The sequence below is a fragment of the Malaclemys terrapin genome, chromosome 25, assembly GCF_027887155.1.
Source record: "Malaclemys terrapin pileata isolate rMalTer1 chromosome 25, rMalTer1.hap1, whole genome shotgun sequence".
Classification (NCBI taxonomy): domain Eukaryota; kingdom Metazoa; phylum Chordata; order Testudines; family Emydidae; genus Malaclemys; species Malaclemys terrapin.
The window spans coordinates 13,966,488-13,985,830 of record NC_071529.1 but is presented as its reverse complement, the minus strand read 5'-3'; the positions used below and the strand labels follow the sequence as shown (position 1 = coordinate 13,985,830).

Sequence of the window (19,343 nt, the reverse complement as noted above, 5' to 3'; positions counted from 1 at the left end):
CCAGCCGAACAGCCCAGGGCGAGCTGTCTCCGCGGCTCAGATTCTTTACCAACTTATCCCAGACACCAGCGGAAGCCCGGCCCCAGTGGCGTGCCAGCCAGCCAGCCCTGCAATGCTCCACTGAAGCACAGCGCGGGATGCAGGGTCGTTACTCTCCTGCCGAGCGCTGTGCAAACTGTGTGCTCAGCACCACCTACGCAGCAGTTGTTCCGCCGCGCTCTTGTTTTGTAGCCCCCCCTGGATGCAACAAACCAACCACGGCGGGAAGCTATGTTTTGTTCTGCTGATCGTTCACGCAGGGAGCAGAGGGGATGAGGGCTCAAGTTCTGGAGGGAGAGGGCAGTGGCTGCAGGATTAAAAATGGCACTTAGCGCAGAGGGGAGCTTCACCAAGTGGGAAGAATGGGATTCAGTTTTCCAGCGGTGCTAGAAGCTTGGGGAGGCGGAAATCAGGGTGGTTCGAATACTTGTTTTCCAAGCGTTTCTGATGTCGTATGGCAGAGGGGACATCTGCCCTTCCAGACGACCACAGCTCTATACCAGGTCTCTTGGCAAGACGATTGCAGAGACCACCTTTAAGCAGCACGAAAGACAGACCCAGAGCATTAGTTACTTTCTAAGATGTATTGTCATCTCCACCAAGTCATTACAATGTTGGTTACAAGTGTGCACTCCAAAAGAACAGGAACAAAAACAAAACAAAAAAGCCATCACAGTGTTGTTAGGTCTAGAATGTCAGTCTGCGACCGATATGTTACACGAGACATTTCAGCCTTAAGGCAGAGGAACAGTTACATTTTAAATGTAAAGGATTTTTTTAAAATGCCATTTGAGTTAATTTCAACTAAGTACAAAAGGTTGTTAAATTACAAACACCAACAAAAAAGTACTTCAGTTCGAAAGCCACCTCTGCGTGAAAAGATCTCAACCCGAAACAGGCAGGTGGGGGATCTTCCTCCCGCTCCCTCACAGGCCAAGACGCCGCTTGCTTGTTAGTAACCTGCTGAACGACTCAGACGCACGCTGCCCCAACGCGTCCAGAGCTGAATTCACAACCGTCTGCCAAGTTCCCCTCACGCAATTTGCAAACAGCTGAGAGGCCAAAGCCAAGCTCAAGGGTAGCTGGAAGCGGTGGCGCGATCCCTGCAGGATCTATGCTGCAGAGACGCGACAGCAGATCACTGCAGCGTGGGCAAGCCAGGCTGCTCCAGCAACCACAGTGCTGCAGGGCCAGGCTTCAGACTCCTAAAACAGGGATCAAGGCTCTCTTGCTATTTCAGAGCCAAAGGGGGAGGAACCCATTTAAGTTCTGGTACGTGCACAGCAAGTGTTCCTCCTTGGGGATTAGACCAAGCGGCCTGTCCTTGGAAGTGGATGTGTTAAGGCTGGTTGCATCACCTTGCATTTACACAGAAGCAACACCCAAGTGCTGGGTACAAACTGTACACGGGCTCATCCCGCCAAGCCGGTTTGCCCAAGAACAAGGCTGAGGGAAAAGCAGCCTGCAAGCAAGAGCACAGCTCTTCAGAAAGCCAAGGGCGTGCCTGGAGAGCCGCATGCTCCTCTTTGGGTCCCATTTACTGGAGAATCCCAAGGCAGCAGGAACTCTGCCTTTGCCGGAAGCAGCGTGCACTGGCGGGGCAGCAGAGACTGGACTTTGCCCTGCCTCGGCGCATGCCGCTTCCGGTCTGTTTCAGGTTGAGAGTTTGCACACACTTGGACCACAGAGACTGCCCACAACACAGTTACCAGCAGGGCTTGCTCCAGAAAGAAAGAGGAGGAGCTTCTAAATTACGTGGTGACCGAACGGCCAGCGCGTTCCTGTCAGGCTGCTAACACTCAGCCGCCCTTTCCCAGACATCTAAGCTTAAACAATGTCAGAAATAAACTTGCTAATTTCAGAGCGGAAGAAACAAAGTAACATCAGATATTTCCTTGGGGAGGCGATTACATTCCTGGCTACCTGACCAACAGAGACTCCTATACCCAGCTTAACAGAAAGGCCCAGTTCATTTTCAAACAAAAAACTAGGACAGAACCAAGCCAGCTTCATTCAATATGCTACGATGGGAAAAGGTCAAACATTTAATAACGGGGGGAGGAGAATCACAAGAACTGGTAACTAGGGAGCAACCCTTGTGTTCAGTATTTCAACGCCCTCCATGACCCAGTGAATGGGGGCAGTGGGGAAAGAGGTGGTTTGCAGGAGAGCCCCACGAAACTCTTACGAGGGAGGGGTGCCCGGCCGTGGGCACAATACTGATGCGGCAGGCTGCTGCAGGTGGGGGTCCGCTGGCCTCACCTAAGCACGGAGAAGGGGACTTTTCGGAGTCAGAGCTTCCTGCTTGCTGGCGGTGCCGATTCCGGTGCGGGAACTTCTACGTATTGCTCCTTTCCTTTGATTTTTCACTTGCGCTGCCCTAGAGGGGAAGATGCAAGCCACAGGGTTAGTGCGCTCCTCACACCATTCACAAGCTCTCTGCACAGGGTTACTTCTATCGCCTAGGTGGGCCAAACGGTCCCCACACCAGGGCACTAGAAAGCAGCCACCGTCCTCCCACCACCCTTTGTCTCGGCCGCGCCACCAGATTCAACCTCCAGGATCTCGCTCCAAAGCAAACTTTGTCTGCAGAGTGGTGAAGTGAAATAGGCCAGTGAGGAGTTGGGGCCTGAGATTTCCCCACGGTTACTGGTTAACGTCAGGCAACTCGGAAGCACCTTTTATCAGAGGATCTCAAAGCACTGTACAAAGGTGCACATTCTTCCCATTTTATGGATGGGAAAAACTAAGGCCCAAGGTCACACAGTGAGTTAGTGGCAGAGCCAGGAATCGATCCCGGGGGTCTTGACTCCCAGCCCTCTGCTCTAGCGCATGCTGCCTCTCCTCCTGACGCAGGGAAAGTGACCCTGAACAGCAGCCTGTGATTCTGGGCACGCTGTGACCGAAGCTCACTAAACTCTTACGGTGCACTGGACACCAACACACACACACAAGTGCGTAGCACTGGAGAGGGGAAATGGTACTCAGCAGAGAATTGAGTCTCATCATCTCTGTACAGACTTTAAACCTGCCCCTTAAGCGTCTACACGGTCAAGGCGTCAGCATTTATTTTTCTCGAGAAATCACAATTTCCTAAGTCAACTGGATTTTGTAAGTATTTTTTTCTCTAAACAAAAAGGAAACCAAGAGTCAACTTGGGACTTACTTTGTACGTGGGTTTAGATTTAAAGTATTTAGAAACTCAAATTAACTGGAGCCCTGCTTACAACCTGCAACGAGAAGCTGGAGTTTGGGACACGTCAAAAAGTTAGACAGTTGAAGATTTTCTTGAAAACAACACATTTCTTGAGGGAGGAGAGGGAGGGGGGGAGAGAGAGACATCGCAGGCCACTGGGAAAACGGCTCCTACATGGTCTCCCACAGCAGCACACGGCAGAGGGGTCAGTACCTCGGGAGGCGGCGGCTTGATAGTCACGGGCTGGGATGTTCTTCGTGGTGGTGAAGGTTTCGGCTGTACTTGCTGCTGGACAGTGTTGTAGTAGGTGACCCCTCCGTACACCTGGGCCTGGGCCTGCATCCCCCAAAGAAGGGAAAGGGTTAGTTCTTCCTGACATGCGAAGCTGCAGCTGCCCAGGTGTTGGCAGGGTTCGGCCTGGCTTTCTTTAGAGTGTAAACCAGCTTTCAAAACCAAGTCCTCTAAAGCCAGAGGGGAGCAGAGCGGCCCCCGGCGCACGGCCGGTTAGGGCTCACGGTGCGCTGCGGAATGCCACGCTTTGTCTGCAAATACCTGAAAAAGGAGTTTGCAATGGAGTGGGCTCCTCTCGCTGTCGGCTTGCCCAGACTGCCCGGGGTCACTGGTAGAGGCCCTGCTGCCAGGGTTAGTTGTCTGACTGGGTCAGTCTACACCTAACCTGGTTCAATTCCTAGGTGGTAAGCTCAGAAGGGGTCATTATGCCCTGAATGGTTTTTGCGTAGACCATATAAAGTTCCCACTTCAAATTAGCAACTGGTCTGTGCTCAAAGTGGCTGATCATTCCCCATCATCCCCAGATCACGTCCAGGAGCCCAGGGGTCCTGTGCTCACTCCAGATCAATCTTTCTCTCTTCAGCTAGACCAGCAGAGAAGGGAAAGGTCAAAACGGTTTAGGCTGGGTTAAGAAACTGCACCTCTTTTGTCTTGCCACTGAGTGTCACCCTTGTGCCATTTGCAAGACAGCCTCAATGATGGGAGGTTGTGACCTGCCACAACTCTGATCATTAGCAGGATGCCCTGGAAAAGCTCACACGCCCCCAGAAAGTCAGGCCCTCAAGCGAGACAAACGCTCTATGGCTACAGGACTTGAGTCAGTGGACGTACAGGCCTGGCAGTTAAAAGAGAGCCCCCACCTGGCTTCCAGCAGTTCACAAGAACCTTTCCCAACCCTTTGGGACTGAGATGTCACAGAGGTTTTTCCTGGCCCTAATGTGGCCTTTGGGCTCACACACTGCTGAGATCACAAACACCAGGCCATGCCCAGCCTGCTGTCTTGGTTTGACAAACCAAAGGAAGTTGGCTCTAAAAGAGAAACCAGTAATTCTCTGTGCCTGGCTTAGCTTGGACCGTGAACAGACCCAGCCAGTTAATGTGCTTCTAGGCAGCTTCACTTTCCTAGTTCTCTTGCCTGGTAGAGAATTTAAATTCTTGGCCCAAACAATACAACCACCACATGGCATCAGGGCGCTTATAACTACAATTCCAATTCCAGTCCCAGTGTGGGAGAACCAGGGAGGTCGGATCAGGCTCCTTCTGTTCCCCAAATTGAGTAGGAAGCGAGATGCTTTCCTCGTTCATGCTCTTTACTAAGATTTAACCTTAAAGTCTGTTTAATAACCTAGCGCGTTGCCTCCTCTCGGGAGCAATCCCACATGGCAGGGAGACCAGCTGCTACCCCAGGCCGTCTCAAAGGCCATCCAGGATAGGATCCCATCGCTCCATGCTTAAAGAACTCCTGCTCAAGACAACCGAAGCGTGCTTTAGCCAGCTCACCTGTGTGTTGGGATACAGATGGGGAGGAGGTGGTGGTGGGAGTGCTCCTGGGGGATAGGGGTAGTTGGGATTCCCAAAGTTCATGACTCCGGGAGGGGAGAAATAGGTGGGTGCGAGCAGCTGCTGCGGGGGTGGCTGCCCAGGAGGCATGGAGACTGGTGGAGGATATAAGCCAGGGTTAGCCAAAGGTGCCGGTGTCTGGTGTGGATGTAAACCTAGGAAGCGAAACAAAATAAATCCATATGTAACGTCACCTCTGAAACCAACGCATCCTCGGAAAAGGCTGGGATTGTTTGGTTGCCAAAGTAAATTAGCGTCTCTGGGTTAGCCTGGCTCTGACCTGCGCTATCCTAATAAGCAGGGTTTATAGAACAAGAGCACTTTGCGAAAGACTTCTTGGCACGCGATCACGACAGACTAACTGCTGCACGTTTACGACAGGAAAGTTCACACACTAGTAGTAGCAGGCTGACAGTGGCCTCCAGTTTTCCAAGAAAGTGGTGAGTCTCCCAACATGTGGCTCATGTTAAAACGGAGTGGACAGCGTACCAGGAAGTTACTTACTACGGGGGAACAATCCCACATTAGCCTTTGGGGCAAGTCTAAGAGACCTGCTGCCTCCCTGATTTCTGGGATCCTTCATATCTAATTGCTGCTGGGTCAGAGAGGTGCCAAGCGTTTCCATCCAGGAGGAGGGGGGCGGGCTGCTTCATTAAAACGGGGACGTGACTTAGCCAACGATTCCGCACAAAACTAGCAATGTTCTACCCAGAAGTTTCCAAGACACCCTCAAGTGGGCTTGGACCTGCACTGGCCATAAGCAAAGGAGATGCAGCAGTTAGCAAAACGTATTTACATGGATATATATGACATTTAACAAAGATCACGTCACTTATTCATGGCAGCACCATGGGAGAGAGCAAGATTTACTTACAATGCCTAAGAAATGGATACACGCCTTTGTTGACCTTCATCTCAATGTTAGAGATGCTGCCATAAATGGCTATGAAACCGAAGGGCCTTCGATTTTAGACTTAAACAGATCAGCAACATTTCACATAGCACTTTCCATTTTCAAAATGCAACGCAGATGCCCACTGGTTTAGCCACGAGCTGGTAGGTGAGTATGCCTCATTTTACAGATAGGGAAACAGAAGTTAAATGCCTGGCCCAGGCCAGAGGGAATCTACATCAGAGCTGGATTACAACACAGGAGAGTCCTTGATTCCCAGGCCTGTGCTCAGACAGGACCTTCCTCAAATGCAAGGTTAGCAAGTTTGCTCGTGAGGGCAGGGAGGTGGGAGACAGTGGCTCACCTGGATGTGGGAGATGCATTTCTGGCTGTACAATCATACCCTGGGGGGGCAACGGGGCAGGATTCTCGCTGTGTGTGTAGATTGGTCCCTGGAATTGTACTGCAAGAGAAAACGGTTTGCGAGGAAACAAAAGTTATTTAGCTTATTCTGCTGTAACGAGAGTCACGTTGATTACAGGAGTCAAAGAGAGCCACAGCGTTGGAGCACTGTTGTATTAGAAAAAAAGAAGAACAGGAGTACTTGTGGCACCTTAGAGACTAACAAATTTATTAGAGCATAAGCTTTCGTGGACTACAGCCCACTTCTTCGGATGCATATAGATTGTATTAGAAACACTGCCAACTGCATGTGCCACCCAGCAATGGGATCACCTGCCCGACAGGATTCCAACCGAGGGAGAGCTCCCAGCTATCCCCTACGAATGGAACACACCCCACTTACGCAGTTTCCTCCTTTAATGACTGATTTTCAACATCTCATTTACTCCCCAATCTCTCCCTCATAAAATGGCAACGAAACAGTTATTTCTACCGAGTTTAAATTTCCACTTCTCCTGATCTAGAACAACGTCCGAGTTTCCAAAGCTGCAGACGATCACACAACGATGAAGGCAGTGTCGGTAGGCGCTTTACAAACCAGGGCAGGGATTAAATCCAGAAAACTCGGTTGTCATGGACATTTTCATATTAAGCGTTGACATTTTAGCCAGCTCTGTTTTGGATCTAGAACTAGTTGACCATGTCCCGTTCAAGAGGAAGGATCTCTTCGGGTACTCATGAAAAGCTCCCAATAATTAACTTGGTTTTATGTCTGCACCAAAACACCACATATCCCTTCCCACTGATGGAGCAGCTTCTTAAGTAGCTGGGAACCCCACCCACATCCCGCACTGAAAGCTCATTTCTGAGTGTGCTAAAGAATTGAGAGAAGAGGAACTAGAGCTGCAGGGGTCACTCACGTGGATCATAATAGTGCCCTTCCATGATGCTGATGTGCATGGGGGGAGCAGGCTCTGGAACTGGTGGCCGCTGACGCTGGGATGAGTAACGCTTTGCACGGCCCCCCTGTACTCCCTGAAAGAGTTCAAAGGCATCTGTGAGCTACTGAGTTACAAAGAGGAATTCATCCAGGCTCCAACCAGCGTTACCCACCCAACCTACCTGGAAACCTACATTCGGCTTAAAAAAACCAAAATGACAAATGCTTCTACCCAACGAAAGGAGAAATGATGGTGTGCCACAGCCAGGTTCAAACCATTAAAGCACCGAACCAAATCAACACTTTGACTTAAAATTACTAAAAAGAAAAGTTACACTCCATACAAGATTCCCTGCTTTACCATTTCCTCCATCCTGTTAAACAGAGGTGGTGGTCCAGCTCCCATGTGCATATGATTAGGAATACCTAGGAAAAGAGACACGCTGGTTATTAAGTCTTACACTCGTCTTAATAATACGCAATCTTATGCGTCAGAGGCATCGCTAGAAGTCATCTGCCCACTTATATGAAATGCAGTACAGAAAATGTCACTGTTTTAGAGGAGGTACTGCAGTGCGAATGCCAACATATGCCTTGCAAATTTCAGTGAAAACGCATATATCATAAGGAGCTTTGATGATGAAATAAGTATTAGAGAAGTTAAGGTTTTATGCATTTCAGTACTGAGTACAAAGGGACTCCAACAATTATTTTATCCTTGTGTGATTGGCTCTGCGGCTGTGGGCAGTGACCTAGGGGGTTTTTACCTTCCCCTGCAGCATGCAGGTTACTTGCCAGGATTATCTGGGTCTTTCTCATTTCCCAGTCCCTATTCTCTGTCTATGGCACATAAGAATCTAGTCTCCTGAGGGCTGGGATATTTCGATCTCATGTCGTTGGCTGGGGTTAGCGTGTGGCTGCGGTGAGGTGGGTGGCCTGTGACAGGAGGTCAGACTAGAAGATTGGGAGGTCCCTTCTGGCCTTGAACTCTGACTACATGTAAAATCTCAATCTCAGTGTCATAGGGTAAACCTGCCCCCCCCAGCTCCTCCCCTCGAGTGCCCTCATGCGGCAGGCCACGCCACAAGTGCACTTGCCTCAGTTTCCCCCCTCAAGTAACCCACGGACTCCACTTCAGCGTCTCTTGCTTCAATAAGGCCCTTCCTTGGAGCCGGTTTATTATGAAAATCATAGTGTAAATTACCCAAATCCCAAGAGTCCATTTATCACCCCACTGCAAGCAGTCCTTAAAATCACATATCCTCTCAGCCATTCCACAATACATTCCAGCATCTTCCACCACCCCCGGACTCCGTGTCAGTCCTCCTCTGTCCCTCTGCCAGGACAGCCACCCCTGCCCCTCCCAGCAGGAACCCCGACTGCCTCTCTGCTGGAGATCAGCCTCACCAAGGGACCATCCCTCACGCTCCCAGCCCCTCTGCTGTCAGCCCTCGGCTTCAGCTCTCTGGCTTAGACATTCATACGCTGGTCTAACTTTCCTGGGTAGACAAGCCAGGAGTGCCCTTGCTTCAATCCTGCCAGATTCCACTCTAGGCAGCAGGAGAAACTGCCTAGCACCCAAGCTCAGTGCATAAGAACGGAGGATGTGTCATTCCCAATCAGACCATTGGTCCATTTAGTCTGGCAGTAGCCAAACCCGGCTACACGTAGCTAATTACGGAATGTTGTACACAAAAGGAGGAAAATTCCTTCTGTTTGTCCCAGATGCACCGAGTATCCCCTTGTTCTCACAACATGAGACATGGCAAGAGAGGGAATGATCCGTTTTTATCATACTCTCCCCAGCCCTAAATTACTCCACCTATTTCCTGTTACTAATTCCAGGCTAAATAACCCTCATTTTGGAGGGTTGGGTTGGGAATCTCTTGTCATTACATGAGTCCTGACCAGCTCTCTCCAAACACCTTTTTTGGGACCATTTCAATCTCCACTCCTATCAACAGGGAGGCGGCTAATAGTGGAACATAGTACTCCCAAGGAGAGTGTCATTATTGCTCAACATTCCACACACTGTTTGCTTAATCCACTCAACCACCCCATTGCTAACAGCTGCTTTGCACTGGGCAGATGTCCTAAAGGACCTGGAAGTCTTTCTCTAGTTCCTCTCAAAAGATACTGCACATTCAGAGCCCTTCAGCTCCTACAAGAAGTTTACATTTGTGTTTACACGCATTAATTTCCCCACCATCATGTCATCCAGTCCGTCCTTCAGTCAATGAGCAGTTTCACAATCCTTCTGTTATTAAACCAAGCAATTAAGCTATCCCTCAAGCTCTGATTAACAGACCTTTCTTGCCACAGGAGCCGTGCTGCATTCAGTGGGGAAAACCAATGAAAACCCAGTGGCCCATGGCACTTACCCCGAAGTTCCCGAGGCTGTATGAACGGAGGCTGTCCTTGGGTCCAGGTCTGCTCGGTTAGATTCAACTGAGTCATGTCTTGTTCGAGTCCATCCACGCTGGATTCTACTGGTGTCTCCCAACTACCGGCCTTTGCAGGCGGAGGGGGCGTCACTACCGGCACTGGTTTCGGAGGCACGGGCGTCAATCCTTCTGGAGGCGGGACTTCATCTGCCAGCTTTCCTGCATCGCCAACTTTATTCCTGGTCCTCCTTGCCCGGGAGTAGGATTTCTTTTCGATGGGTCTATCTGGTGGTGGCTGTACAGAGTCTGTACTTGGGGTCTGACTTTCCAAAATGATCTCTTCCTTCTTGACAGGGCTGCTGTGAACATGCGCAATCTCAGCTTCAGGAGAGGGGTCTCTCTCCGGGGCTTGTTCAACACGCCTTGCCCGGTAACTGCTTTCGTGTTTAGCCTGCTCCCCTGTTCGAGAGAGGTGCTGGCTGTTTGCTTCCACAGCTCGGTAGCTTGGACGGTTCTCTTTGTAGCCACCCATCCTTGGAAAGTTCCTGGCTGGGGGCATCCTACCCATGCCCGCGGAGTTCCGGCTGATGAAGGTTCGTGTCGGCAGTGGATCGCTATCAGAGCCCTGGGGTCTTGGTGGCTTGTTTTGCCTCTCGTTGGCCCAGTTCGGCTCTCGCTGCGGAGGGCTCCCAAACCTTAAGGGGAGGAACGCAAAGGATCAGAAACAAACCCCTGAGTTGCACCACTGGGAGGTATTTATGAGCACCAGGGCTGCAATGACCCCTTAAGATCCTTTCCCAAAGGCAATACACCTGTTCTACCTGCCCATCCTGGAGCTGGCTTCCTCCAGAGCCCGATGCTTCCACTCTCTAGTAATAAGAGAATCCCAACGCCAAGGCAGCCCTCTCCCCAAGGTGTTCCCAGACGCCCGGATACCCAGAGGCCTGAGCCTCAATCTGACATGGATGCAGCAGAACATCATGCACCCATCAGTTCTTTGCTCATCCCCCGCCTTCAAGTCCTTCCCAGTTTGACGCTCAACATCTCGGTGGTTGCAAGAAGGCTGATCTTTCTCCCCAGTACACGAGGGGCCTTCTGACTGGCCTCCCTAAGGCCTTGGCTACTCACCGTGGTTTGCGCATCCTCCTCGGCTTGATGTCGTCGGGATTGTGAGCCGACCGGATGTCATAGCCGTAGAGCGCAATCAGCTCCTGCCTGCTTTTGGGGGCTTGCTCGTCTTCCCGGAATTTGTCATGTTCCCAGCGGCCCTCATCTTTCCAAAGCTTTCGCTGACGACCCTTCGGCCTGGAGCAGGAAGACGGAGAGACCCAAGGATACGTGGGTGGAATGGGCATGGATGGTCCAGACCGTACAAAATGCAAACAAAGGCTGCTTATTTCTAGGAAGGGGTGTGCCTGGGAGGCTGTGGAACATCTCCCCTTCCCCAACTCCATTCCCAGACTTTCAGGGCTCAGGGAGTCACTGCCCTGCCAGCTCGGGGAGGTAGAGAGGGTTTTCTTGGGAACACGCCACTAGCACTCCTTTACCTCAGCAAAAGGGGCTCAGCTCAGGCTTCCGTAGCATCACCCGCCTCTGCTTCATCCTCAGGAGCACGTGGAACCAAAGCCAGTCCTGGCAGAACACTACCACTAGGCAACTGGGCCACCACATGGCCACGTCTCACAAGTCTTAGAAAATCTCCCAGTCTGCCAAGTATTTAACACGGAAGCCAAGAGCTGGGATGTTTTAGGTGCTGGCTCAGGACTCAACCTCTCTTTACCCAAGGAAGTTTCATGAGTTTTACCTACCTGACTTCCTCCTCCTGGGCCTGTCCTCGGAGATCATGTTCAAAGAAGAGCCCTTTGCGGGGTATGTACGCAGGGTTCTTCCGATCCTCGTCGTCATCCAAGTGCTTGGGGACCTTTTTCCCAACTTTATTCTCAGCCGGTTCAGTGCTCTCCTATCAAAATCAGAGAATCGTTACACTGCAGCAGCCCTTCTACGGACAGCCAGCCTCAACCCAGGGACCCCACAGCACACATTAGATATCTACCTGCCCATCCCCGCTTTGCCTCTCGCCAGTCACAGCACCTTTCGGGTCAGGTTTCTCTTCCCCTTTCTCTGCTTTTCCTGTGGATTCACTGCCATTGTTACTCTCCTGCTTCAGCTCCACCTTTGAGCTTTCTTCCTCGCTGTACTCCCCTTCCTCGGCCTGAAAACAAACACCCAATCGCTGAGACAAGGTGACACGTGATGCTAGCGGCAGATTCCCCAGCAAGTTATAGCCGACGTGCCTATATCTCCACAGCTCCGGACAGCCCCCTATCCAGTACCTCTTGCCGGTGCTAAAGAGGGCCAGCCGTTTAACACAGAGGAAGGGAAGACCAGACTGATTCCTTTCTCCACAAATACCACAGAGCAATCCTAGGCCACCAACAGTCACAGATTCTAGAAGAATTCAGAGCAAATGTCGAAGAAAATCACAGCACAACCAGATCCTCTGATCTCTACACCACGGAGCCATTTGTACAGCACCGTGAGGGACGCTACCAAGGAGGGTAGCTCATGCCATCAGGCTCTGCTGCTCACATGACTACCTCTCCTTTCCCCCACTGAAGGGCTGGCCCCAGCCACCGCTGGGTTTCTGAACTCCCTGGAACTGCATGGTTGGCTGACTCCAAGCACTCTGTTAGCAAGAGTCTGACATCGTTTCACCCTCCGGGAGACTGCAAGCCTTGCTCTGACTGGAATCGACACTAAAAATAGTATTGAACGATTAACAAGACGACTGCTCTAGTTTCTCTTTCCATACTGCGTGTTCACATGTCAATTGCTGCTCCTTTTATGTATGTTTGGAAACAGGGAGTTTGCATTATATTTAGGTACAGTGGAAGAAGAGAGCCGTACTTAACTCACACAGCAGGGCCAGTACATTAAAGTGTTGGGAGTTAGTTCAGTTGCTCTGGAGCTATGGTTACTGGGGCCCTAGAGACCCAATATCTATATTTTCCAGAGATTTAGCTGCAGTTTGAACGCAGGTCCCTGCAGATAAAGTCTTCTCCTGAGAAGTCGGAAAGGGCACACTATGGAGAGAGGGGAAGAACTCATGATTTCAGAGCCCACTTCCCCGTCCACATTCTGACCTGGCTTTGGAGCCTGCAGCAGCCCCCGAACATTCACTGAAGGGAATGATACACGGAAGCAACGGCATGCCCAGCTAGGTACTTTAAGCAAGCCTCCTCCCCGCCCCTTTCTCTGCCTCCCCCCCATCTCCCCCACTGCTCAATTTGAGAAAGGTTTCACTGAGCTATGCAGCACCCCATACACCTCAGGGGAGAAGTGTTTGGACACTAGAACTGCCATGGTTACATCGCAGCTGGCAGGTGGTCATGGCCACTACCAAACTTCCCAAAACATCCTTCAACCTCCTAGTTCTATTGTCAGACACTAAGTGTCCATGGAGCACTAGACCAGTTTGCAATCAGGGCTGCCTTACTGAACAAACCGGCTGTCCTCAGTGACACAAACAGAAGGAATTACTGACTAGAAATCAAAGAGAAATTGCTGAACTTCAGTTCATTTGCAAATTTGACACCATCAGCTCAGGATTAACAGAGACTATGAATGGCTAGCCAACTACAAAAGCAGTTTCTCCTCCCTTGGTGTTCACACCTCAACTGCTAGAAGAGGGCCTCATCCTCCCTGACTGAACTAACCTTGTTATCTCCAGACTAATTCTTGCCTGCATATTTATATCTGCCTCTGGAAATTTCCATTACATGCGTCTGACGAAGCGGGTATTCACCCACGAAAGCTTATGCTCCAATACATCTGTTAGTCTATCAGGTGCCACAGGACTCTGTTGCTTTTGAGAAGAAATGTTCTCTTTTGTGAGATGTGAATGGTCAGGCCACATTACTGGACGCAGCTCAGCATCTGTATGACTCTTTCAGCCAAAGAATATTTTCAAGTTCAATATTTATGTCTGAGTTACAGCTAATCAAGACATAGCAAGAGCTCTAATCCCCCTTTCCTTTACTTCCTGCTGCCGTTTTCAAATCTGTCCCCAGATCTGCACCATTTGCTTCCACAGAGGAGCCAGACCTTAATTTTAAGTCTCCTAGTATTGCTTGTTGGCAGGGCCGCTCTTGGACCAGAGACCTGGTCAGTTTAAGGCAGGCTAGACAAAATGCTAGATTCCCAGATTCCAGGGCCAGAAGGGACCATGTGACCTGAACGCCTGGACAGCAATGGTCAGAGACCTGCCCCCAAATAATTCCTCGAGCAGAGTGTTTAGAAAAACACCCCATCTGGATTTAAAAATTGCCAGTGCTGACCACCATTGCCCTTGGTATCCTGTTCCAAGATAATATACTACAGTACTGCACTGGCCAGAGGGACAAACTTGATATCGCTCAGTGGGATTTTCCATTTGACAATTTATGCAACATAGCCAGTCTCAAGTACCCACACAGGCTGGATGCAAAGCCTTGCCTGTCATCCCATTTCTTGAGACAAAGGGAAACTCTCCAGCCAGGGTCAGTAGGACCCAGCAAGGCATATGAGCTGGTGGTTTCTGTGCTAAGATGATGCAAGAAAAAAGCTCTGAAGACTATTCTAGGTGTCAGTATAAAGAATACACTCACCTCGGAGTCTTCTGCACTTTCGTAATCCGACAGAACAGCTAGAGAAGAGAAAGCAGAAGTTTGGCATAAATGCTGCAATAGTGGCGCTTTCTCCAAATATGAATTCGTTTTGAACTGTAACACTTAGAGCATCATTCATCAACAATCCAGTGTACAGATACACAAAGTATTCAAACCACAGACGTGCTAAGCATTAATATTAAACTGGTCCTCAATCTCCCAGCTGAATAGCATAACCAGTGCTGGACTAATGCTCCATCTAGCCCAGCGCTACATGCCTCAGAGGAAACAAACAGAACAGGCTCTCAGACTGTAGCAGGGGAAGCAGACAGACAACTGGCCTTTCCAAGTGGCCTCAGAATATGCATTTTTAATAGATAATGAATTCTATGCTTTCATCTCTCACTTCTCCATTCCAGCAGGACAGACCAAAGATACTTATTACTCACCATCTCCTTCGATGCCATCTTCACTTTCCTATTGAGAGAGAGAGAAACACACAGACATATTACCGGGTATGTAGTGACCAGGAACATTTCAGTCACTTGCCTATCAGGTTGACCCCACAAAACATCTAGACAAGTGCCGGGGAGATGCCTGTGGCCGTGACACATATGGGGATCAATGATAAAGGGAGACATAGGAGAGCCATCCTGGAAGCTAAATTTTAGAACACTCAAGGAGAACACACATAGATCCAGGAATCTGTACAATAGCTTTCCTGAAAATGCATCCAGTTCCATGCACAGGGCCAGCCAGACTGAGGGAATGCGTGACGAGGTGGGGTTAACAGTGTATTAAGTCACTATGGATCTTTTGGGGAAGAGGCAGCCTACACAGAAATAATGGGCTCCCTTCATAAAACTGGAACCAGACTGCTGGCTCAGAAGGTAACTGGGGGATTATTTAGTCGCTTTCCCCCACCCTACATGGGCTGAGGAGCGCTCAACTCAGACACGCATCTGCTACAGATGTCAGAAATATAAATGTTACTCTGTACCCAGTAAAGAATAGGGCGGAAGTTAAGACTGAACTGGAAGAGGAGATCAGATCACAGCGGTAAATTCCAGAAACGTAGCAGAGTATCAGACTAAGGAATTTAATAAAATAGGCTCATGATCAAAAATAAAAAACTGTCTATATATTAATGAGAAGCCTAAAAGCAGAAACAGGTGACCGGCGAACATGTCTGAAAACAGAATAGGAATGTGACATAATAGGTCTGATGGAATGACAAGATACTATAATACATGGCTATAACTTGCATAGGAAGAACAATTAGATTGGACAGGTGGGCAGAGCAAAATCCTAAAAGAGTGCATAAAAATCTACAGAACAAGAGGAAGACCAGAACAAATACAACCCCCAAGAGTTATACTACTGGCCTCCTGATGAGGAAAAGACAATGACAAACACAACCAAGAAATTCTGTAATCCTCATAATTCTTGTGTCAAACATGAAACCAGAGAGAGAATTGTTCGGTTCACCGAAGGCGTATGGCCAAGGCAGAAAGAGTGTTTTCACTGTATACACAGTTGCATCCATAGGGCTGACAAGCTACGAAAACACAAGATTACATTTTAACACAATTTCCCTCAACACCATTTTACCTGACTGATCCATTTCAAGAGCCCTGATTGTTTTACATTTCCCCGAAGTCTGACTTGGGGTCAAGCAATACATTCATCCGCTGACCTGCCGTCTTGATGGTCACATTAAGCTTTGCTAACTAGCTGTAAAATTTCACGAGAAAGGGTTGTGGACCAACCAGATAGCGCTATTAATCTGAAAGTCCAGTCCCAGACCACCTGCACTAAATCACCTGAGCAACACAGTCTGTACAATCTTTATTGCTACAGTGGAAAGAGAGATGAGGAAAGACCCAGTCCTGGAATGAAAAAGGATCATTGATACGTAATGTTTCATGTCAATCCAATAGTATTTCCACTGCTACTCTAATGTAGGAAGATGTGAAAGGAGGATCACTCTGTCTACTAGTCTGTCCCTTAATTGTTACATTGCCTGTTTGGCTCAAGGGTTTCAGTCATTTCTGTAGCGTGTGAATGCGGGAAGGACAGCAGGGGGGCGTGTTGGTAATAAGATCTTTAGAAAAAGTTAAGTCTTACTGTGCTGCAAAGATCAGTCTGATAAGGGGCAGGGTTAGGAGATGGAATTCAGGGTTTCTAATCAATTCCTCTCTAAATACTTCAGCCCTAGTATTCTGAATGAGGGAAATTTAGCAAGATTTTTAGGATGCTGGGCCCATCCATAGATGGTGTCTATCCACACATTTCTTGTTCCGGATGATTACTTTAAACTGAAAACGGAAGGTATTAAAAAAACAAACAAACCCCACAGTTGACAAGGATACTGTCAAATTCAGTATCACTTTAAAAACAAAGCTGTCTTCCCCATGGCACTACCACCATCTCGGATTATCAGAAACAACAGAAGATAAAGACGTCTACCCTACCTCGACAGCAAGGAGTTTAACTTCAGCATCATGAGTTTCTCTTTCAGAGTCAAGCCACACTGGTGTTATGTTTAGGCTGCAAATGCCCCAGGTGGTATTTAACACCCTTCCCTCGAACTGCCTTCGGTTTTAAGAAAAGGACCAGGAGGCAGGCTACCCACTCACACCACTTGCTTGCCCCAGGCACCTCCCTTTACAGACCTGCCCTGTGGGGCTGTCAGCCCATCCTGACTTGCCCCGGGCCCCCACTCGCCCCAGTCCCGCCCTGCATCCCCCCCGGGCCTCCCCCCGCCCCCCAGCCCCGTCCTGCATCGCCCCGGGCCCCCACTCGTCCCAGGCCCGTCCTGACTCGCCCCGGGCCTCCCACCTCCCCAGCCCCGTCCTGCATCGCCCCGGGCCCCCACTCGCCCCAGTCCCGCCCTGCATCCCCCCCGGGCCTCCGCCCCGCCCCCCAGCCCCGTCCTGCATCCCCCCCGGGACTCCCCCCGCCCCCCAGCCCCGTCCTGCATCGCCCCGGGCCTCCCCCCAGCCCCGTCCTGCATCCCCCCGGGCCTCCCCCCGCCCCCCAGCCCCGTCCTGCATCGCCCCGGGCCTCCCCCCCGCCCCGTCCTGCATCGCCCCGGGCCTCCCCCCCGCCCCGTCCTGCATCGCCCCGGGCCTCCCCCCGCCCCCCAGCCCCGTCCGGACTCGCCCCAGCCCCGGGCCCCCCCGCCTCACTCACACACTCGGACTCCTGCGGGCTCTTGGCGGCCCCGGCCGCGCTCTCGGGCCCGCGAACCCGGCCCCCGGCGGGCAGGGTCCCGGCGACGCTCCGGGCCGGTCGCGGGGGCGAGGCGGGGGAGCCGGAGCGGACCGGGCCGGCCGGGGAATCGACGCTGTCGGAGGCGGCCGAGTCGGACTCGTCCTCGCTGTCCTGGGAGGCCCGCTGCCGCCGCCTGTCCGCCATCTTGGAGGGTCTGGGGGGGTGGGGTGGGGAGCGCGCGGAGACCGACGGGACGGCGAGCGGACTACAGCTCCCAGGATGCACCGCGGGGCCACCCGCTTCCGGGCCCTCCCTGCAGGGATCAAAATTCTATTTCCGGGAAGCCCGCTCCGCTGCTCCCAGAATGCTTTGCAAGAGTACCTGCCCCGCCCCCAAGGAGTTGCTGAGCTGGGGGCGGTCCCATCCCCGCCTTGCGGGGCGGTGCTATGACGTCATATCACAGCACGTTGACGTCATGCTGGTGTGACATCATTGCCCCTTCCCTCTGCAGGCCCTATTGCAGTGCGAAGAGCCCCACTGCCCCCCCTCCCCCATTGGCCCTGGTGCAGGGGAGCAGGGGCTGGGCTGGGGGCCCCTCAAGCATTGGACCCATGTCTCTGGGGGCAAGGGACAAGTGTCAGATGCAGGGTCTGGGAACCAGCATGCTACATACACGGGGGCGGGGCAGACCGTTAAGGGGCTCACACATGCTGCAGGAGACCACTTCAAGCGAAGGGGGCGATCGAGTGTTAGCCGGGCATGTTATTTACACAGGTTTCATTATGCTCATTTTACAGATGGGGACACTGACGACAACACACACACACACACACACACACACCCCTCCCTTCCTGCAGGATGTTGCACAACCACACATACACCTACGTTTTTCCACTGGTAGCTCCATTTCATACTCCTTACATTGTCCCACATATCATTTTCCAGTGAGGAAAGCTAGGGAGGCCTGGCTTAGTGTCAAATGCTGGTAACTGTGGCCCCATTCCTCGTAGGTAGTTAGGAACCTAAACTCAGTAGGAGTTCCAAAGTATTTAGGTGCTTACTGAAATGAGAGGGAGCTGGACTCCCAACTATCCTTGAGTATCTGGGCCTTTCAGACTAAGTGCGGGGCAGTAGGGAATTAGTCATTCGCATTGTACAGAGAAAGAAACGGAGACACAGAGAGGTGACTGGCACCCATAATGATAAAGTGGGTCACTTGCCTTCACTGGAAACAGACAACACAGGCACGTTGACCACACCTTCCGTGCGCCGTTATCTACCTAACGCACTTGTTCACCCTCTGTAAAGTGAGGTGATTCTCCACATATTCCACAATAGGTTCATCTCTCTCTTCCAGCATTTGGTATTCTAGCACTTGAGGTACACCCCCTGCTCAGCTGTTATCTATGAACAGCAGCAACTGTCTTTGCCTTTCCATCCGCCCACTTGCTTAAAGATTTGTAAAGAGAACAACAAAAAATTAATCAGGAGCAAGAGCCTGTGTGTGAATCTCTGGAATGATTGCTCCCTACAGAATTTATTAAACTAGCGTTTGGCAACAGGCCCGTCAGCACTCCCCACGCACTGACCCAGACCAAGGGGCAATCTGCATTGCAGTTTTTAAAGCGCCAAAGCAAGTTCTGGCAGAAGCCTTTCAGCGCAAATTGGAGTCAGAATACAAACAAACAGCCTCGGGAAATATTTTTAATTTTTTTCATACATTTGAACAGTGGGTTCCACAGATTTGGCTCTGGAATTGAGGGCTAATGGCTTAGGA

General features: G+C 50.8%; 1 protein-coding gene across 3 annotated transcripts; it reads right to left on the bottom strand.

Moving 5' to 3' along the window:
• Positions 1–608: 608 nt before the first annotated feature.
• Positions 609–17,770, bottom strand: CASC3 (CASC3 exon junction complex subunit). Of its 3 annotated transcripts, none has more exons than XM_054014199.1 (14): positions 17,546–17,770; positions 14,800–14,827; positions 14,351–14,388; positions 11,758–11,916; positions 11,513–11,664; positions 10,833–11,009; positions 9,702–10,399; positions 7,682–7,746; positions 7,301–7,415; positions 6,343–6,441; positions 5,027–5,241; positions 3,449–3,571; positions 3,206–3,282; positions 609–2,419 (listed from the first exon to the last, which is right to left on the bottom strand). In XM_054014199.1, exons 1-13 carry the CDS (start codon positions 17,768–17,770, stop codon positions 3,247–3,249), a joined length of 2,130 nt encoding a protein of 709 aa, XP_053870174.1. In that variant the 3' UTR covers positions 609–2,419; positions 3,206–3,246. The 3 variants fall into 3 exon arrangements, 2 of the variants coding, with proteins under 2 accessions (XP_053870174.1, XP_053870175.1); XM_054014200.1 differs by having other exon boundaries at positions 3,206–3,269; XR_008443283.1 differs by having other exon boundaries at positions 3,206–3,571.
• Positions 17,771–19,343: the final 1,573 nt, after the last annotated feature.